Source organism: Hippocampus guttulatus, chromosome 7 (assembly GCF_054856545.1).
Source record: "Hippocampus guttulatus isolate MCC_2025c chromosome 7, RoL_Hgut_1.0, whole genome shotgun sequence".
Taxonomy (NCBI): Eukaryota; Metazoa; Chordata; class Actinopteri; order Syngnathiformes; family Syngnathidae; genus Hippocampus; species Hippocampus guttulatus.
Genome location: NC_141267.1, coordinates 12196455 through 12219286, shown reverse-complemented (window position 1 = coordinate 12219286; position 22832 = coordinate 12196455). Strand labels below are relative to the sequence as shown.

The window sequence follows — 22832 nt, the reverse complement described above, 5'->3', positions numbered from 1 at the left end:
CATTAAGTCGTTCAGTACCTCAAATTGAAAGGTTTGGGCCATGGCTTTCTTTCGACCAACTGTCACGTGTCATCTGATGTCGTTTTTTTGGTAAATGATCTACAAATACCTAAATTGGAAGCCAAAGACATTGTGTCATATTTAAAACCCTTTTGATGAGGGGATTTTCCAAAAAGCGTCATTATTTTCTCAATCATACAATGATGCAATGAAAGTGTCACCAATGTCCACCACTTCTTAAACCTGTAAATTATCACCAAATAGCATATTAGACCACTTATGTTCACCAAATAATGTATAGACTACATGATATGATTTAGTCTTAAAGCAGCATATTTTGCATCACACTCCTTGAAACTTAAAAGCGCTAATTTCTATGCGCTCCTGAGGCCTTTTTTTAACCATGCACCAAGGGTAATAAAAATGGCACAAGTTAAGGCCACCCTGGAACACCTTGGCTGCAAAAGACTGACAGATTTGATGGTGTTGTCACGGATACACACACCCTAATGAACGACCAGGGTACACAAAAGCTTTCCTGATCCAGCGAAGATTTGACCCGTCTCTCTCTCTTTGAATTACCTTTGAGTTTAAAAGGCCCCATACCAATAAACATGCCTTGTCTCTGTGTGTTACTTGCTTACGCCTGCAACCTCGAGGAGGTGGAAAAGCTGACAGTTACTGCACAAGTACCTTTGGCAGAATTGTGGAGAGACACCCCCCCCCCTCACCTCCCATATACAGTACAGTATATAAAAGTATATCAAGAACAGTAAATACAAAACCAAAAAAAAAATACAAAAACTAAGAATTGAAAAAAATAAAACAAAGCCACCATATACTGTATATATATATATACATATAGTACAGTCCACACAAACAAATAAAACAAACATATACTAAAACTAAGCATTTACAAAAAAAAAATTAATAAAGCATAAGAAAGCCGCCCTGAAAACAAATGACAACTAATTAAATTTCAAAAACAAAACTCAAAACGAAATAAAAACTAACTATATTCCCAAACTATAATAATTACCTTGCTGGCAATCCCTTTGTGAGAGCGATACTTGTAAGAAGTGTCATTTATTCGCCCTCATGGAGGCTGTGCCTGCTGACTTAGCAGCGAAACTGCAACATGTTTAGCAGGCCGTCGTAGCCAACTGAAGCTCGTTGCTAAATTTGCTATCGCTCGCTGCAGCTGCGTCTCACCTCAACCTGCCGACTACTGGGCTTCATGTAACATAAGCGGCCCATCAAAGCTGTTTGGGACATCTCCGTCGTTCACTTATCGGAAAATCAAACAAAAATGCTATGCTTTGTGTTTTGGTGAGGCTCAAAATAAAAACTGCACTGCTTGAAGGCGTACCCAGCATGCCTTGAGGGCATTTTTTTCTGTGAATAGTTATTACTAATTATAGGTTTGTCGTTAGTTTATGCTTTCCCATTACACTTGTATTTATTATTTGCATTCACAAACCTCGTTATTTATCCATTTTCATTGATTCTTAGATTTCATTTTGCGCCGTAAATTTGCAGTGTGGCCAAAGATTGATAAGTGAAAACTTTTGCCGATCATATCGAGCTTATTTGACGTGATAATTCCATGCAGTTGTAGTTAGTAACATGCTGCAGATGACAAATGACGAAAGTAGAAACAGTGACACGACAAATTGTCGTCTATCGTCTGCACCCAGCTTGTACATACTGTGATGTCAGTTCAGTGTTATTTGTGCATGTGAGGGCGGGGCCACTTGAGAGGGGAGGATCCAGGAGGTGAAGATTGGCTCGGACGGGCAATCTGAGCGTGGAGCGTGGAGCGTATGAGCGTGAGCTGTGGCCATCAGCAGCTCTGGTGTGTATATGTTCTTTTGCCGTTTTGTTCATTAAAAAACATATTGCATCAGCGACTGTGTGCATCCTTGACGACACTGAAGGGCATTACGATACATACACGCGCGCATGTATACGCACACTCACATTCACACACATACATACATACACTATTGTCAGGTCAGATACATTTGAATAGGCCTGTTTTTTTTTAGAACCGATAGCTGTAATGTTTCACTGTGGAAGTGGGCCCATCAACCACAAAGGTAAATGTGTGCACAAATTAATTGCAATTTCGAGTCATTTTTTAAAAATGCATCATTCATGGCTCTTTTTAGGGATTTTGGGAAGATTATGTGACCACAGTTGCTTTCTTCAAGCCTTTTCTCTTGCTCGTTTCTTCAAGCCTTTTCTCATTGTTTGCAAATATTGACCAGTTTGAGTGCCGTGACCTTGCGTTCGACAAGATGCTTACCGGGCTCCTCCATGTGGGCTATGATCCAGTTGAAGGCCATTTCAGGGCCCATGTTGCCAGTGTAGTAGACAGCCTTTCTGCAGGCCTCTAGCGGGAAGCCCATCTCTGCCAGCTGCATTACTGCTGCCTCATCTATTTCCGGAGCTAAGGGACAAAACGGAGAGCGCCATCAATAACTTAAAACACACGCACGCACGCAGTTGCTCATTCACATGTGCTGGCGTCATAGCAACCGGCCTCTCCCTCTCTCTCTTTGGGCCTCATTAAGCAAAGAGACCGGAAGACAATGAGCCCCGGGGATGTTTCTTCAGCGCACAACAATCTATCATGGAGTGCGTACGCAAACAAGAAAGTGTTGTGCACCTGCGCAGGCACGCACGCTCAGTGCTTTGGCTCAATGTGTCATCGTGTTAATGAGAAGGCTGGCAATATACTCACAATCTAAGGAGCTCATGGAGTTATCTGGAACAGAGGAGAAAGGGATGAATCACACACTGCTTCCATATATGTATGCACTCGCATGCCTTTGTGGATCAAGTGATTACATATATATGGATGGAATAAATGAACGTGAACACAATGCACCATAGCTTCCATTGCTAATATCAGAGTTTAATTAACCGGCTACCCTGAATATCCCAAAGCTCGGATTTCATTTTGGGTTTGATTTAAGACAATACAATGGAAACTCCAAAGGTCAATTTGCCCCAAAAGGCACTGTCTCGAATTCAACCTAAATATTCTGGAAAACCTTGCCAAACAAGCCAATGTGTTCAAACCGTCATCATCATCATCATCATGTGCGATGCCACACAAGACCTCAGAAAAATGGGTTCGACTTTGAGCTCGACAGCAGTGTTGGGCAATCATTTGATCTCCGCCATCCCTCTTTACCTGCACTGAATTTAAAGGGAACGAAGGGAGCCAATTCGATTGGCCGGGAATCAAGTTGGCTGTGTTCACTCCCACGACAGAGCAAATACTTATTTATATGTGCGCCCATCAAATGCCAAATGAAAAATGCGTACCATGCGCACATTTGGATTGCACTTTGCACTAGACTTGTATATAGTTTGTCGATATAAAGTAAAAAAAATACAAAAAAAATTTTGCCAGAAAAAGTCAGACAGCAGACTTAGATGGTTTGAACACGTCCAGAGGAGAGATAGTGAGCGTATAGGGCTGATGAGGATGGAGCTGCCAGAAAAGAGAGAAAGCGGAAGACCTAAGTGAAGGTTGATGGATGTAGTGTAGAGAGTGACAACATAATGTGAGTTGGTGTTAGTGAGGAGGATACAGAAGATGGGTTTCGACGGAAAAAGATGAAATGGGGTGGCCACCGCTAATGGGATAAGCCGAAAAGAAAAGGGGAACAAGAAAATGATTGAAGCTGAAAAAGAAAATGAAGGAGAAGGGAATGAAGAAGATCTTACATTCCTACGTTAGTGGTGTCGAACTAATTGTTTGTTTAATAAAGCCAAAAGAAATGTTTAAAAAAAAAAAAGAACTGTAATTTAGCAATGACAGACCAACAATGATGGATGAGCCGACGGTCCTAAAGTAGCAGTGCCGAAATGTAATTTATCAGTGATAGAAGTGCGGTTAACAATGAAAAAGTGACCAAGGCCCATTTGGCGGGCCTGAAATAATGACGGACTGACAATGATGGACGGCTGCTGGCGAATGACGCACCGGCAAAACTTGGTGACGCGCCCAACTCTGGCTATTTGACATGCTCTTAGTGCGGGTTAGTGTTAAATTGGATTAAAGTACTTTTTGTTTAGCAATCTTAACAACCAATTGTTCACACTTTGTTGCTCTTACGGTCAGTATCAATGATGTCATGCAGTTATTGAGAATCTCGGACCCACTTTGCTAAAATGAATTGTACATTGTTTTTTTAAAATATGTTTACTGTATTTTGTTATTCATAAACTAACCTAACTTATACATGTTTAAATCTATTAAATTAAATTAAATTCCAAGCTACAGACCGCACCTGATTAAGAGCCGCATGCTCAGATTTATGAAGAAAAATCATATATGCGCCGCACCGTATTATAAACCGCTGGCCAATGAGTGGGCGGGGGTTTGCTTCAGGCGCTCCGCCTCCGGGTGAGGCCGTGGATGCGGTCCCACGCTGAAGCCCCGCAGAAAAAAACCCAAACATTTCTTAACGTTAAAATAATCCCCATATTTTTATGAGCATGATAAATGCATTTGCACGACGAAATTACGCTGAAACACATAATAAGAGGCCAGACAAAGAGAGATCTTGATGCTCATTTGCGTAATACTGAGAAATAATTGAGAAATACTGCAGCCCACTAGGCTTTAAATAGAATAATGCAAATCATATAAATGGGAAAAGATGTATGAAATTATTTCTATAGTCAGCCGCTTAAAAATGATCATCGGTGGCAGCTTTAGGCCTGATGCTGCGCAGCTCAAAACACAGGTAAAATGTGTTCTCTCATGGCCACTTGTTTTCAGTATGACGGAGGAGTCACCTTTTTTATTTACAGTCCGAGTGAGGGGCAAATCAAATCTGCATGGGTCTTTTTGGTTGTCTTTTTACACTGGCTCAGTTCTTCTTGCCGGAGCCTCCACCTTCGCACCATCGACTCGTCTATGCCAAGATTACGGGCAGCAGCTTGATTTACTTCTTTAACTGCCAGAGGGATCGCTTTTAGTTTAAAAGCGACATCATATGCTTTTCGTTTGGTATTCTCCATGTTGATCAGGGTTAGAAGAAAAACTGAAATAAGGAAGTTGTGATTACCGGTAATCATACAATTTCATTGGACCCCTGTGTACTACTCATTCATTTTATTGGTCGACTTTTCCAGGTAACGCATTTTTCCCCGCTACGGCAAAAGAGCGGAAGTTGTGATTAATCATACAATCTCATTGGACCTCAGTGAACTACTCATTTTATTGGTCCATGTTTTTCCCGCGTTGGAAAAAAAAAATTTAAAAGCCGCTTCATATTACGCGCCGCAGTGTTGAAAGTGCGGGAAAAAAAGTAGCGGCTTGTAATCCGGAATTTACGGTACTTCAAAATGTACGTCTACATGCATGTATACCATTAAATTTGGCCTAATAAATATTATGTATATGTAGTTATATGGAGGGGGTCGGGGGGTCGCTACTTCGCGGATTTTCGTTTATCGTGGGTGGTTTTGGTCCCCATTAACCTCGATAAACGAGGGATTACCGTACCTGCTTTTTAACAACATTAGGTTACAGTGTCGATTTTTTGCAACAAAAGAGCCAATTTAAAAATTGACAGTCCCAATAAATGATCCTGTGTGTGTTTTTAGAGAACATTGAGCAATCGATTACATTCTCAAGTTTCAGGAAAAATACCTGAATTCCTTTTTTTTCTCAGGAATGAAAGTGAACCATTGATGGTATTTCTTCACAGAACTCTTGTGGTAATAATGCGAGGAAAACACGAGGTAGTATTGTCTTACATTACATTTCTTCATTTTATGTATGCTTCATGTTACCTTCTTTAACAAATATGATCATCCAACTTTTAGTTGTATTGTGAAAAAAAAATCATTACTATATTAATCATCGTTAGAATGTATTATTATTATTGGCAAGCTAAAGCAAATGACTTCACCTTGCTGCTCGTTGCCTTCTGTATGAAGCATGCGATCTAAATAGAGTCGCCGTGCCTTTCCTAGCCTAGTTTTAAGCGGCCATCACCATGAAGAAAGGTGTATGAAACAGGTTAGAATGCAAACATTTGTGCTCAATGAAGCGCGGGAGTCTTTGGGAGCAGGAGAGACAGTCGGGTCGATGTGATTAATCACTGCTCGTGCCGGCCTAAGGACAATGGGGCCAGTGGATCATTTGCAGCAGCCAAAAGTCATCATACAAAAGGGGATGAAAAAGTGCTGAAAAAGAACATTTGGTTCTTCCTAACACTGTTTCGAGAGAGAGAGAGAGAGTTTGGGGTGACAAATAACGCACAGGTTTATAAGGCAGCTTTATGAAAGAATGATTTGTTCAATGGTTTGAAATATCAGGGCAATGAAATGAAGTAGAAATACTGGGCTCACTATTTGGCAAGCTGGGCACGCTTTTATGGTAATGTGGAAAGAAACCATGTTAACTTTAAGGGAAATTTAAACAAGAAAAAAAAAATGTGAACATCGTGAACACATTGTGCCTTCTACAGTTTGTAAAATATTGACCGTGTGTGGACGTCGGGCAAGAGATGTAGCTGCACTTTTCAAGTGACTCAAGGAACAATACTGTTTCAAAACTCACAAGCTGTGGAAAACGCCGGGGGCCCCTTTGCAAGCGGACAATGCAACGTCAATTTGGAAACAGACAGCGTGCAACTACATCGCCTACAAAATCTGATAATACAGCGATGACAACAACTATGTCGTCGAGGAAATTCTTACGAGTGGTGTGAAAACCCAACAGAAGCTCCGAAGTCGAATGAGGTGAACCAAAATCTCCTGGAAAAATCTGCTTCAAAGTCCCGACAAAACTTGAGGTTTGCTCTACAGCTGCAACATTTAAATCGATTGATTGACAACTAAACGATTAGCAAATTGATTGATTATTTCTGATAATCGATGAATCGTTTCGATATCTTTTTTAAATTTAAAATTGACCAAATACTCATAATGTCAGATTCCCAACAGTAAATATTATTCTGTTTATGCCCTTTGTGAAAGTGGACCGATTCTTTTTGTGTTGAATCAAAATGAAACGGTTGCTTTTAATTTGGAAAATGATGATCAACATTTTCGGACGAGTTACGGAGCAAACGGATAACCGAATCCTAATGAATTTATGTTTGTGCACCGTCAATTTAAAATAATAATAAGCATATTTTTCCAACCCCTCCAGCAACAATTTTTCCAAAAGCAATTCGCCGCAAATCCAAAAACCTTTTGTGATGTCATTGGAGATCTTTGGAGACAACAATAAGGTTACCTCGGCATGTGTTTTTATTTGTGTCATTTCCAGCCGTGTTTCCTGTAATGTTCGTGCTAAAGTAGGCGTATTTGCATACCCCAGGTGTCTTCGGGCAGCACAATGGGCGGCATAAGGTCAGGCAGCTCCTCTTCACCTGACTGCAGCCCGGTGGCCCTCAGACGGCTCAGATCCAGGAAGTCTGGAACATCAATGCCCAAATCTACAGAAAAACACAGTTGAAACATTTTTACTGGTATGTAAAGACAGCTTTCTTGTGGATGATGTCAAATATATGTGTATATCCATTCATTTTATAGAGTGCTTTTCCTCATTAGTTGTAGTTGACTGTGGTGTGAGAGGCGGGGTACACCCTGGACACAATGGTGCGTAGACAAATTAGCATTTGCTTACATTCATACCAGCAAGTTTTATGGAAAATGTAGAATCATCAGTGAACCAATGTGTGGGATGTGGGAGTAAAACGGATTACCTGAAGAATCGAGGAGCCACGACCAGAACTTTGAGGTAGACTAAACCCACCGGATTGCTTTTTCTGATGTTATCTACATTTAAAAGTTTACATCAGAACATAAATAGCTAAGCATCCCTTAATTTCCACAGAATTTGTGCCTTATGAAGCCGTGCCTGAGAATCATAGCTCACTGCTGCCCTCTGCTGGATTTACACGAAGCTGTCCTCCTGATTGACAACACGAGGTAGCAACGACTTCTGCCTTTAATGCATTCCCCATTTACAACTGCCTATACCATCAAACCATGCACCTTAGCTTCTCCCACAAGGATTCATTTAAATATGACTTTTCTATATTTTGTTGTGGCAGCACTGTGGCCAGGTACAAGAAGGACCACCTCACATGTGTGAGGTTGCGCGATCAAATTCGGGCTACGGCCTTTCTGTGTGGAGTTTGCGTCTTCTCCCTGTGCTTGTGTGACATTTCTTCAAGTAGTCCGACTTCCACCCCCGACATGCCAAAAACATAAATGTTAGAGGAACTGAAGACTCTACAAGGTAGAGTCTACATCGTCCATCGGTGTGAGTGGCTGTTTGTCTACGTGCGCTTTGTGATGGGCTGGCGGCCAGGGCAGGGTGTACCCGAGGTCAGCTGTGATAGACTCCAGATCACTTGCCGGCTGTGACCCTAATGAGAAAAAGCTATCGAAAACGGATTTGATGGATAAGAACCCTTTGATGCACCCTGTAACCTGAAAACATGATAAGCTGTCCACTGGAGTAACCGCTGTCTCTGAAAGGGTTAAAGAGTAACACGGCTCCTATGAACTAGTATAAGTATTAGAAACGAGGAATACCAGTTGTGTCATTGATCCAACTGATTGTAAAAATGAGGAAAATAAATGAAGCGCGACATTTTACATTTGAGAAAATCTCATGGCACACCACCAAACAAAGATGTCACAAGAAGTGGATACACAAGTTAACTATGACATTTCTGCCATCTTGTGGAAGTGCGTTCAATTGTTCTGCCTCCCACTGGCAGAGCATTGATGCATACATAGTTGAACAAAGACGGATAATTTGTAGGAAATAAACATTTTTCAGACCAATTGATTCAAATCTGAGAATTTTTCGCAGCGCACTAATTTACGCTAGTCAATTAATTGGGAAACACTGTATTGGAACATAGCTTTTGTACACACATTTTTAGAGACAATGCTAAGTCCTAAAGACTTCAGTGAGAGTTCATCCTCACATGAAAGTCAGATCCTTCACAATAAGGCAGTGCGAGTCCAACGTCCTGGTCACAAATGAAGCTGGCGGACATAAGAGGAAGTACAGCAGATAAACTGTGCAACAGTTACCTAGTTTCTTCGGCACCCAGTCAACTCCAAATGTGAATTTCTTGATTTGGACTGCCAGGTATTCCGGAAACGAGGCAAAGCGGGACGTTCTGAAGAGAAAAGCGACAAGACATTAAAGCATATTAAATTGGGGATATAATACGCAGGTGGCTTACTTGACTCCGGCTGACTTGGCCTGCAACGCCGAACTCCAGAAGTCTGGCACGTTCTCGGGCTCAGTGAAGGCCTGCAGGCAGGCCGTGAAAGGGATGCGAGCCCGAACCGGCTCAGGGGGAGCTCTCATGTTTTCCTCGGCTTCCCTCCGCTTGGCGTCGTATGCCAACAACTCCTCTGGTGGGAGAAAAAGAAAGTATATGCTAATACTATAAATACAGAAGGCACCACAGTTTGATCAAGTTTCTTTCCAATATGAACGTTTTTTTGGTCGAATAAGTTGTATCTTACTTTCAAGTTACTGTTTAGTTCTCAGTTCATTGTAAATTCTCATATAGTGGTATGCATGATATGCATGTTTTGAGTGGTCATAGAAAAAAACAAAGTGGTATCTCAAGGCACCAATGTAGTTGTGTAATTCCGGCTTTTATGGATGTAGAATTGAACACAGTACAGTACGTGCTGGGTCTGGTTTCAAGCTGACGGGTTTACCTCGATTGGTTGCCGCCTCGACAGGGGCTGGCAGCTGAATGCAATAATCCACCCGCTGAGTGTATCGAACCCGGCGTGTCTGGCAGCACTGCACTCGCTCCTCCACTAGGAAGCGGAAGGCGTCACTCGGATTCTCTGAGCTCGGACTGTTCCTCTGCAGATACGTACAATCGATGACGTATTAACTTCACCGCCGTCACGTTGGCTGATGAAATATTATCGAGGAGGTCTGTTTTAATGTTGAAAGTAGTTTCCAGCAGTTCCAATGACTAATATTGATTGATCATTTCTTTTTCATTCTGCTAACTCATGATGTGAATTTTGTCTTTGAAGGATTATAATTGTACATTGTAAAATATGGTCGATTATCATTGTAGTTACCAACGGGAATCTCACAAAATGTCCTTGATCGACAACAGGGAAGGTGATAAAAAAATATCAATCAATCTTTTATTTACAAATAATATCTTTGTATCAAGTGTCTGGTTGCTGTATATATGTAGAATTATGATGTTCAATCACCTCCACCAAATTGATCATATGAAGGAAGAACTCTTGCGCATCTTGTTGCCTGTTGGAGGAAAACTCCGGATGACCCCGGCTGACCAGAGCCTTCAGCATCCGGGGCGAGATGCCTTTTTGTTGGTGCTGGAAGAAAAACAATCAGCATTGCCCACATTGAATGAACAAGACCACATGTCAAACATGGGTGATTCATCTCAGTGGAACCATACTGACTACGATACACAAACACAAACTAGATAGCCCAGGAATAAAATATTGGATGCAGAATGGGATCATCGGAAGTGGGCAATCACTTACTCTCTTTTAAAAACCTAATATTAAGATGGAAGAGAATTCATTTTGGGATTGCTGCAAGATGTTCAAAAGAGATGAATCCGAATTTTAAATTTGAATGGCCAAAGCTGACATCCGTCTCAGCCAGCCGTCATTACGTGTCCAGGCGTGATCTATACATCATGACCTTATACATCATATGTGGATGACCCACACTTGGAACCATCAATTACTGAGGCTGATGAGGCTTAAAGAAAATTCACTTTCCAGCTCACTGCCTTGCAAAATGCTTCAATTGCTTTTCACATCCCGACAGCCGAGAAGAACGTGTATGGGAGGGTAATGATTTCTGCTAAAGTAGAGTAGTAGAATTTTTAAACATATGCTTAGTAAGTGCCAAGTAAGTGCCAGCCAAGGTGCTATACAGTGATCCCTCACTTATCGCGGTTAATGGGGACCGAGACCACCTCCGAAAGAGGAAAATCCATGAAGTAGGTACCCCCCACCGTACAGGTATATGTACATGTGTATGCGTGTATAAAATATTTATAAGGCCAAATGTTACGGTATGCATGCATGTAGAAGTAAATGTTTGTAGTAATTAACATTTTATTAAGATGTATAAGTTAGGTTAGTGTATAAATAACAAAATACAGTAAACATAAACATGAAATATACCGGTACATGTGCACTGTATATGTTGTTCTATGTGACTCGCGTTTGTTTCGCTGCCTCTTGCTGAGCTTTTGCGGCATTTTCCCTATTTTTTATTACTTTTTTTTTTGGGGAATACTTTTGAAAAATCTGCGATGCACTGAAACCGCGATAAGGGAACCATGAAGTAGCAAGGGATCACTGTATACTTCACATTCATACCTATAGACCATAGCTTCTTAACCTGGGTTCGGTGAGTTGATAAAACTATACGAAGGCCATGTAATTTTATTTACTTTTTTCTGTTTTTAATAAATGCGTTTTTTTTAATATCTTGAATTTGTAATATATATATTTGTTTTTCACTCATGAACGGTTCGGTGAACGTGAATATAAGCCGGTTGGGTTCGGTACCACTAACAAGGTTAAGAACCACTGCTATAGACAATTTAGAGTCTTCGATAAACCTAACACAAATATTTTTGAAAGGTGGGAGGAAAGCAGAGCATCTCCAGAAACCCATGCAAGCACAGGGAGAAGATGCAAACTACACGCTGAAATTCCTACAACAAATATCAGAACTATGAAGCAGATGTGCTAACCACGGTGAACCATGCAGCGGGAGAAAAAAAAAAGGGAGGGAATTTGTAACACAGGCGGAAGACGACAAGGCAAGTTGGAAGCTGACAGGGGAAGAGGGGATGTGCACTGTTGACGACAAAGTGAAAGAAACGACCAGAGAGCAAAATCAAGAAGGTGGAAAGAAAGAAAAGAAAGCAACAGTGCAAGTGGAACCGTGACAGCTGTCTTCAGAAGCACTTGGAGCTGCAAATGCGGTGCTGCAGCCAACAGCTATTTTTAGACTGAGAGAAAGACGGTCCAAGCACATTCTTAAAAAGCATGCGATGGCTTGCGTCACTTAGCCTTTGCGTCACGAACGGTAAACTGCACAAAAGCTAATGAGACGGGCTCACACACGTTACTGTACGTAGCATTTCAGTGAAAGTGTTTTGTTTGTTTGTTGGCCGGCACTGGCCAGGAGCATGCTTGCGTGGCCCACACGGCCAGTTGTGGAGCGGAACATACCCGGTTTAATACCTTGTATTCTTCTTTCATCACCTGTTCAATGAGCTCAGATTTCATGGGTGGTTTGGAGTATTGCCCTGAGAGGAGCCCGTGGCCCACTTTAGCCCTGTTGGACAAAACACAGTTCAAAATAGGACAGCATGAAATTATTCTTTGTTCTATTTTTACAGGACGTCTTCACTTGTCAGATCACCAGTTTGTTCACTCGTTCTTTTAGAAGATCTGAACTCAATTTACCCCAACGTCGATCAACACTTGCTGCATTCATGCACGTCCGACGGGTTCATTGTTACGAGCCTAATCCAAGTTCTGTAATATTTCAGTTTTACCAATGTATGTGTTTTTAGTTTCAAGATTCATCCATTTTTGTACCATTAATTCTCACGCGTGTTACCGGTGAGCTGAAGCTTCTCCAAGTGGATTTGTCGCCGGTCAATTGTAGAACACAAATTCTTCAAACAAACATTTATTGACACTCACATGTGGACAATTTAGGGTCTTCAATTTGGCCTCCGAAGAACGCATGTTTTTGAAGGAAGCCGTAGTACGTGGAGAAAACCCACAAGTGCAAGCTCAACACAGGAAGGCTAGAATTGTGATTTGAGGCAGGAACCTCACAACTGCAGAAATCATCCTTGGCGCCCAATATAAAATTATTTTTAATTAAAACACGGGCTTAAATTATTTATGACTGATGACTAAGTGTGATGTTTGTTTTTATGCTAATGTTATCTCCTTCAATTCAGGCACGTAACTGACAAGAACGTAACCTTGATTAGTGTCAGAGATTTTCTCGGACAAAGTTAAAGAAATGACTCGGCACACAGGAAAATTGTCTTCAATATCGGCGGGAGCGGATCTCTGAGAGCGAACGACGGCCAGTTGCTCCGCGATCACACTCGCCTCCCTCTCCGCCGGTTCGAACTTTTATTGCAAAATACAAGAAAGACACTGCCCCCGAGATTTGCACCCCGCACCCCCCGGTAATGATCTGATTTACCCGAATACACAAGTCACAGACTTTGCTGATGACTAATGTCCACCTGGGCGCGACAGCTGTTCCCAAACTGTCTTTTGGTATTCAACGACTCTTTGTTCCCAATTTGTTTATTCCCACTCTGTGATTGAATTTAGCCTTCGCCCCCCTTGCTTTAACGTGATTACTCAGGAAAGGCCCTCCGCCTAAACGGCCGACACCTCTGCGCTGAGTATGTCTAGACATGCCCAAATTAACCGAAACTTTAAACATGATACAATTTTGTTCGTAGATTTCTCTATCAATTAGAAAAAAATATATACTTGATCTGTTCAGATAAATAAGAATATTGACAATAATATATCACAGGCTGTGACTCAACTCAGCTTTGAACTCCACAATCACACTGTTGCAACACATTGGCTGATGCCATAAAAGTACAGCGAGATTTACTCAGACATGCTGTAGGAAAGACTCAACTAAATCCTGCAGTACACGTGCGTGATTGTTAAACCGCCAAGTCTTAATAATTGGCCCATAAATCGACATTGTGTAGTGCTGGAGTCACTTACATTTGTGTAGCAAAATCCTGTGTAGGGTCGAGAGGTGAATAGTCAAATATCCTCTGAAGGTTTCCAACATACCTACAGATGCAAATACATGTTACAAACTAACGACAGACATTTTTTAAATGCATACCAGAAAGTAGTTTGTCATTTTTAGTTTCAAATAATCAACTCAGGCCAGTGTCAAAGAGCGGATTGTATAACCCGCTAAGGAATTTTGAGGCCTAGTGTGTACTCACATCCTCTGGAAGTCTGGGATGCTGAAGAGGACCTGCATGACTGTGCTGAGGTAGCAGCTGTGGCCGAGGTTTTTGATGCCCGTGTAACCAGAACCGTACACCGCTTTCAGTTTCATGCCCGACTCCTGGATCACCTCCCACTCACTGACCCGTGGTCGGGCATTATTGTCTGTGTGGTGGCCATTCTCTGTCTGAAGGGGCAGCAAAGGCACACCTTTCAGAATTTCATATGCACTCAGAATGTGTGAGTGGGTGTGTAACAAAGCCATGAGGACTTACTTTTTTCTGCATCTGTAGCATGTCTATTCCAAAGTGGGAGAGGTGTTCTGATATGTGCGGGTCTAAAACGGCTTCTTCTTCCTCGAATGAATACACATCTGAAACCAGGAGAACATTTCATCAATGCGGTGGAACCTCCAAAATCGCACAATTCAGACGGACCAAGATTTTCTGTAAAGTCTCTGCCATTTTGTGTCAGTGCCGTGGAACAGAAGAGCGATTTTTTTTTTCAGGCAGCCTAAAATGGGCTTTTGTGTGGGGCAACTCACTTCCTAAACATAATATTCTTCCTTTAATTTCCTGGAAAAAATGGCTCTTGTTCAAAATGAGAGGCTCCACTATATTGTCTATTACAGCTAAATAGTGGCATTTTGCCCCTAAAATTTCAGACAGCGCAAGTAAATTGTTTCAGCTAATTTTAATTTTATTCTCAAATATTTTTTTGTTTCTGACAATCTTCTGCTCCACATTTAAGCCCATTTATCAGTAATCTAGTGAAAATAAGCGGAAATGAGAATTTTTACTTTCCAAGTTGATTTATTGCTGACTCTATTTTAATGATGGTCATGACGGTGGTTCTTTTGTATTGGTTTGTTTATTGAACATAAAACATATACAGTAATAATTTGACAGAAAATAAGGTAGATAAAATAGTAAAAAGAAAGAAATCAGTCTTCATTCAACACAGGTATTATGTTCAAGGGAGTAGGAAGAAGTAAAAAACCTATCTAGTCCTACCCAGTTATGTGTTTATATCTAATAAATCATTTTTATATCAATCAGAAAAGAAAAAAAAGTAAGAAGAAAGAAGTCTCCATTAAGGCTCATACTTTACCCTTAACCGTGATATTTTTACACCCTGGCACTCTTGTGTCAATTTTCTCTTGTATTCATAATGGATATTTCAATAACTTTCTCTATTTATCAACTTAGTTCTGATTTATCATTATATTTAATGTTTAGAATTTATCATTTTAACTCTGATTGATGTAGGTTGTTTGTACTATTTTTTTGAATTTGTTTTTGAACTCAGCAAGCGATTTACTCATTTTCAGGTCCGTTTCGAAATTATTCCACAGATTAACACCTTTGATAGATACACTTCTTTGCTTGATGTTTGTTCTTGTTTAGAGTTTTTTGAATAAATTGGTACCTCTTAAATCATAGCTGCTTTCTCGAATTTCGAAAAACTTCTGAATGTTTTGGCAGAGCAGGTTATTGTGTGCTTTGTACATTAATTGGGCGATTTTAAAGTCAACCAGGTCATAAGATTTCATCGTATTTAATTTGATAAATAGTGGAGTTGTGGGTTCCGTATATTTTGATCTATTAATAATTCGAATTGCTTTTTTTTGTAGTTTTAGAATAGGGAGTGTGTTTGTTTTGCAGGCATTTCCCCATATTTCCACACAGTAGGTCATATATGGTAATAATAATGAAGTGTATAATGCGTACAAAGATCTCTTATTTAGCACTTCCTTGGTTTTGTAGAGGATCCCTACGGTTTTGGCTATTTTTCTTTTTACGTCATCGATATGTGGCTTCCAACATAGTTTTGAGTCTATAGGGGTGTTCACACGGCAAGATTTGGTCCGGTGCTACGCCGGGGCTGCCCCAGTAGAGCGTTCACACGTGCAAATTAGCTGCGGCGTAGCCCCGGAAAACAGCTTACACCGGACCAAATTTGATCCACCTCAGGGAGGTGGTTTAAAAATTTGCTCCGGAGCAAATGCTCGTTTGCGAAGCAGCACCGGTGTAAATTTGCACGTGTGAACGCAACTGGGTTAAATTTGCTCCAGAGCAAATGCTTGTGAAGCGTACGTACGGTGCGTTGCTTTCGTGCTCTGTCGGACTTCCGTCATGTGTTTGTTTAATAACGACACAAGACTTGGCTGGTAACATCTTTCCTTTTGTAGGAGACTGGACTGTCTCGGAGTTGTTTGTGTAGTTTGTTCCTTTGTTGTGTGTTCACAACCCCCCGCCCCCCATATAATTTATTTTGTGATTTCCTCTCTTGATTTTCTGCTTGGCGCATTACGTGTTTGCTTTTCTGAGTGTCATTGAAGTCATCGCTGATTTACGTTTTCGGGGGCGGTCACTCTCGAGCAGAAGGCACGGAGACCGAGAAGGAGAAGGACGTGCCTGTCGAGTAGTCACTTGAGTTGTGTATACGTTTTAAAAAGAACCAACACGACAGCTCATTTGTTTTCTGTCATTTTGCTCTGCTGCAGAAACTGCCGTGTGAACGCAAGTGGGGCTGCACCGACGCTGTGCCGGTGCAGACACGCTCAGCGGCTTTGTACGTGTGAACGCTCCACACAATTTGCTGCGGTGCAAAATATATCGCAACAAAATACATCGGTGCAGCGCCGGAGCAAATGTGTGCCGTGTGAACACCCCTTATTACTAATCCGAGAAACTTGGTTTCATACGCTCTTTCTATCTCAATTGAGTTTACCATAATTTTAGCTTGGAGAGCTTTGTCATTTTTAGGTGGTACTGTAAAAGGTTTAAGAGGCACTGCAGCTAATGTGTGAGGGTTGTGACGTGCTGAGGGTTTGCGGGGGTTTACACCAAACTAAATAACAGATGAGACACTGTTCTATATTGGATGAGAGAGAGCAAACTGTGACATTATTAATACCACACCTGCTCCATCTGGGGTGATGGTGTCCAATTTGACAGCCAGCGGGTGTTTGGTCTCTTTGTAGTGGTCTAGAGCGTGTCCGTTCCCACCACTGCCATCAAAAAACCACTTCCCGCAGAGCATGGCGCCATCCGTCAGGTTCAGCCACAGGTTCTCTCTCATTTCACACTTCTGACACTTCCAGCCACTGCCGGCGGGGAATGACATTGCCGTCACTGTTGTTTTGCCATTGAATTGACTAGATTGTTGTTTGTTTAAATAAAAATTTTAAAAAATGCTCAAAAATTGTCTGTAAATCCCAACAGACAGGAAATTACCAGTATGTCAATAAAAATGCAAGAATGATGATCCAATGTCATATCCATTTTACTCTGCTTCCATCCAGCAGTCATAGTCAATCTGCCCATTTTTTTATCCTTTGTCCTCATTTGGGTTGAAGGGCAGCTCGAGGCTATCCCAGGTAACTTTGGGCGAGAGTTGGGGTACACCCAGGGCCTGGTTGGCAGCCAATCGCAGAGAATCATAGTCACGTTCACACCTATGGACAATTTAGTCTTCAATAAACCTAATATGCATGTTTTGGGGAAGCGGAAGGAAGCCAGAGTACCTGGATAAAATTAATACAACAATGTCAACTCCCCATTGTAATTCAACCCCCAATCCTCAGAACTGCAAGACAGATGTGCATACTTTTAGTGTACTGTGCCATCACATGACTACAATAGCATGCTGTAAAAAGAAATAAATACAACGGCTCACATAGCAAACTACTGTTATCTTTGGTGTATGGTTACCGACCTGTTGTCGCACACTAAACATGAGCCGCATGGTGACCACAAACAATATGGTCATTTGGAACACAGTGTACCAGAATAACCTTGCGCAAGAAATCACATGCTGCATCACCTTGTCATAAGACAAAGACATGACGTCCTGATCACAAGTAGCAGCAATTTCTGGTAAATTGTTTGAACTCTCGATTTTGGTTTACAATACTTGAAAGGAACTTATATTCTCCACCACTGAAAAGGACAACCTTTTTAGAAAATATGAGGGCTCGAAAGATAGACAAGATCCCATTAATCCCTGAATGTGGTTTGGAGGTTGTCCTACCTCGGGGGGATTCGGACTCCATTGTCCAACTGTCTGAGGCTTCTGGCGTGTCTGGATACCTGGATCTCCACCTCCCAGGATTCAGGCTCCTGCTTTTTGTAGGCCGAGGGCGCATTGAGCACGGCATCACAGGCGATGGTTACCTGAATGGACCGGAGGAGATGTGACGCCCCGTTATTAAGTACTGTACACATCACCTTGTTTCTGAACTCATTCACTCGCAAAGACGTTTTTCAACGTCTTTTCAGACTTGGTCTAGAATTGACTGGTACTGAATGAGTTAAACAGGACATATTGCTGCTGTGAAGAACGGCAAAACATAAAAACATGTGCAACGAAAAGATAGATGTGTTGAAGGCTCATAACAGATGCGTTCGACCACAAAGAAAAACATGCAAGACATTCAAAATCTGACTCCATTCTCCGTGCATGCAAATCACCAAAGCAGGCCACTTCATTAGGTACACGAGTACAATTTCATGTGATCAGATCAATCAAAAAGATTCCTGCCTTTCCAAAGACAAGAATGAGTTTGCAGTATTTCACGTCAATTAACCCCTTCATCGAATTAGTATTAAAAACATCTCCGTATACTGGAGTACATTTGTACGCCACCGTGAACAACCACAGCAATAAGCACGTTCTTAATAACCCTCAATCAAAACATTTGAAATGAAATCTGTAAAGGCAGAATTATTGCTACAGCTCTTGTATTAGATGCATTTGCACACAGCAGGTGTACCTAATGTTATGGCAGTTGAGGGCATGCACATTCAGTGTCGTTCCCCCAGTGCTTGTGTTCACATAACTCAAGGCAGCCTACAAACCCTGTGATACAATGACACCGTCGACATTTTAGAATGAACACTCACTGAGTGGGGGGAAAAAAAAGATGTCCACTGAGTGCACCCTTCCTGTTGACATGCATGACAACACAGCAAATTCACTGACCAGAGCAGGTAACTCCTCAATATTTGGTAAGGCGATCTCGAAGTGGTCTGGAAATATAACAAGCTTGGCCTCGTCCTCGTACTCATAGTCCTCACCGTTAAAGTCACGGTTTAGCTCTAAATCTTCAAAAGGAGGAAGCAAATATTCAGTTCAAGCCGCTAAAGTCCCAAATTCACATTGTTCCTTTGAATCATACTTTTTTGTTTTATCCTGAAAGATTTTGAAAGAAAAAAATCATCCTTAAACAGACCATTAATAAAGCTTTTAACCTTCAGTGACTGAATACCTTTATATAATCATGACAACTGCTTCCAGTTGGACTGCATACTGTATATTTAGCCTACATTAGCAACCGGTGACGAGTTACGGATGGTTTGATCAAATTTGTCCAACCTGGATAATGGAGTGGCCTTCCACTACAAAAGACTGTGGGGAGTGTTTTGTGTCTTACTTTCCTGAACAGTTGGTGGTTCAAGGGCATCTCATCGAAAAGACCCCAACCACAGCCTTTTATATGACACAAGAAAACATCTTCGGTAACTTTAAATTACGGGTCTCCCTCTGAGACAGTAGAATACTGATTTCTACAAGTCAATTAGCGCAAATATGAAAACAATGAAAATTAAATACAACGCCAGGACATTCTTTCCTGAAATTGTGCCAGAATTGATTCTTTACTTAGAATCATTTATTTTAGTATTATAGATAGACGGAGCAAGAATTGTTACCTTTTTGCAAAGAGAATGAAACCATTGAACTCTCACCCATTAGCTGTTTCTATTTGTGTGTCCACCTATTTTTGGTTCCTCTCAATAAATTCCCTTTTGGGGTGAATAAAGTATCAATTTGGAAATATACAGAAATTGGCAGCATGGATGGGGAGGGGGGGGGGGGGTGCAGGCTTTGATTTGAAGTGAGATCCTTATTTGTTTAACTGGATGGCACACTCTGCAATTAAATTGATACATGGCACCTCTCAGAGTGGAGGATATAACTGTATTTGAGGCCATACAGGTATATCATTTATAGTGGGTCACCGGTTCACGACAGCCAGCACCATTGTAAGTCAGAAGTTGAGAAAGCGCTGTACTCTTTCATGAACCCAGTGATTTCCAGTCACTGCATCACGGCACAATAATTATCCAATTTCACTGATTTTTTTTTTTTTGAAACTACAAACAATACTAATATAGCTTTGTTCATCTTTCTATGCTAAGCTAAGCTTTGTGTTCAACTAAACAATAATAGAGATTAAATCAATAGGGCTGGGCAATTGATCAAAAAGGAATCCTGATTTTTGGCTATTCACACTCTTAAAAACAATATAATCAAAGAAAAAGGATGACTGTTCTCATGCCGCTGCGCAAATTGTATCATTGTGCTCCATTTCCAACCTTGAAACGCCATATGTTGGGAACCTCCTAAATTGAGGATCCTATGAGTCATGGTCGACAGGATCATGGAAACTTCTCAGCAAAGCAACAAACGGATGGACTGGCTCAGAGGACTGGTATGGCGCAGACCATTATCATACGTACATAAATAAACTGGATGACAAAATAAATAATTCAAGAAAGCTTTGCTAAGAACGCCTATTTGTGAGGGTGCTGATGAGTTGATGTGTCCCGGTCATAATCAAGGAGATGGAAGCGCAAACTTCTGTCGCCATCGAGGCCTTTGGGGTGAAGTGGAAGGAATTCCTGCTCTGAGGGGCCAGCGCAGAGAATGGGGGGGCTAGACCCCCGGTCCTTGCCAAGCAGTGTCATAGCGGCAATAGAAGTGTGTCAGCCCAGAGTTGGAAGCAGGGTGGGTTGACAGGTGGCGGCAGCTGATGGGCCAGCGACACGGGGCGGCCCCACTGTAAACCAACTACCCTCCGGGCCGTGGCTGTGCATGTGCCACTTTGATTTAGAACAGTTACTAACCGCACATACACATAAAAGGCCTATATTTAGAACACGGGAGGAAGAGGAGGAGGCTGATTAGAGCAAATATCTGACACCTACAGCAACAAACAATGACAGCGGGGGCATTTCTGACCACAGAAATTTGCAAAAAGCTACCAAAAGAATATTTTAAGCCATCGTTTCATTCACTGTAAACATACAGTGCAGTACATAGCATGGCAGGGTATTTTCGTAAATCAATAATACGCTGATTTCATCCGGCTTAACCTTATACTGCATGATTTTCTTTCCTTTTTCACCGTGATGCCTGACACGACATGTCTGCCTCACAAATCTGAGACTCGGGGGTTGAAATCTCGGCTCCAGCCGACCTGTGTGTGTTTTCTTCAACTATTCTACTTCTGCTACATCCCACATTCCAAAAGCATACACGTATACATGGTTGTTAACCTCCACACTCGGTGCCCTGCAATTGACTGGCAACCAGTCTAGCCTTTCCCCTGGAATCAGCTGGGATAGGTTGCAGCTCATCTGCGTTCCTAACAACAACCGCTAGAGAATATGAATTGAATGGATGGACACTGGGTAAATACAGTATGAAATCCATTTAAAAAACATGAATCAACAAAAGAACACGTTACATCCCTCTGTATTCACACATTGTGGACAAAGGTATTTGGTCACCTGGGTATTACACCAACAGGAAGTAAAATTATGGATGGGCATGCATTCATTTTCAATAGCATGTCTCCTCATTACGTTTGCATGTGAGCTGAAACCTTTCCCAGCTCACTTTGTTTGAGACATGGGGTACACCCTGGACTGGTCACGAGTTAATATCAGGGCACATACATAGTTTTGGTCTCTTTTTGACTCCCAAACAGTCAGCATCTGTGTAAGTGCTCCTGTCACTGAACTATGGATGTTTGAAAGCAGAATAAAAAGGCGAATCTTAATTTCGTCTAATTTCTTTTCACAAAATCTGCCTTGAAAATGAATTTAGAAGGTTGATTAGGACTTGAAACACTACAGGATCAAAGCTTGAGGTCTCCCCAAGTTCCAGTTCAAATTTGACAATTGTAAAATGTTGGGCACCATTCAAATCTCCAGAAACTCCGCTTTTTAAAGATGTATAACCTGTTCACACATGTACTCAGCTGACGATGTGCATCAGCGATTTGTTTTGACAGATGACGGAGGGCCCCTCGGCGGGCCATTCTAACTTCAGAGGGTTTTAAATAATTCTATTGTTCATCTCTTCATATTTTGGTTAAAGGACATATTGGTTCATATATTTAATTAAATATTACTTGAATTGAAGTGACTTGAATAATCATACATTTTGAGTTGTGATAATATTGAAATTATTGGGAGAGTTTATTATTTTGAAATCAAAATTATTAAGGGCAATTTTTTTCATTTTCCCTTTTTCACATAATCGCATGTATGTGTGTAGCTTTTTGTAACTAGGTACACTTTTGACATTTGATTATTTGACACTAGTGTAAATAGAAATGCCTTAATCAACTCATCAGCGATGGATTCCTCACAATTCACAGAAGTCTGAACCAATTACTGTAACGGAATTGTAATTGCTATAACCATCTGTAGTGAAAATGGAAGAAAATTATGAAATTGGTTAACATCTTTGCAAAAACTGTCTAGCTCCATACAATTAATTTGCTATGAAACAATGAGCTTCGTGACCTCATGATCTACAGTCCTCCATCTCAAGCCGAGTTGGTGACACAAGCATAACATACCCAAAAACACTTTTCCGTTCTGTCGCCTGGAGATGGCTCCTCCTGCAGCTCCTGTGGGTTTCTGAGGGAGGAAAAAAAAGAGAAACACACATACATACGCATGTGAATGTGTGTG

General features: G+C 41.3%; 1 protein-coding gene across 2 annotated transcripts in view; it reads right to left on the bottom strand.

The window, feature by feature from the left end:
• The window catches only part of usp13 (ubiquitin specific peptidase 13), a 36711-nt gene that overhangs the window by 7874 nt on the left and 6005 nt on the right, over window positions 1–22832 (bottom strand). Inside the window, exons 3-17 of one of the 2 annotated variants that reach the window (XM_086116240.1) lie at window positions 22718–22778; window positions 19048–19169; window positions 18097–18239; window positions 16986–17170; window positions 14337–14434; window positions 14058–14248; window positions 13825–13896; window positions 12277–12382; window positions 10261–10386; window positions 9739–9892; window positions 9249–9423; window positions 9094–9182; window positions 7353–7475; window positions 2747–2770; window positions 2309–2452 (exon numbers count right to left, since the gene is read on the bottom strand). In XM_086116240.1, coding sequence (XP_085972366.1) covers window positions 2309–2452; window positions 2747–2770; window positions 7353–7475; window positions 9094–9182; window positions 9249–9423; window positions 9739–9892; window positions 10261–10386; window positions 12277–12382; window positions 13825–13896; window positions 14058–14248; window positions 14337–14434; window positions 16986–17170; window positions 18097–18239; window positions 19048–19169; window positions 22718–22778 — 1813 coding nt within the window. The remainder of the gene's footprint in view (window positions 1–2308; window positions 2453–2746; window positions 2771–7352; window positions 7476–9093; window positions 9183–9248; window positions 9424–9738; window positions 9893–10260; window positions 10387–12276; window positions 12383–13824; window positions 13897–14057; window positions 14249–14336; window positions 14435–16985; window positions 17171–18096; window positions 18240–19047; window positions 19170–22717; window positions 22779–22832) is intronic. The other variant, XM_086116241.1, reaches the window with a different exon arrangement.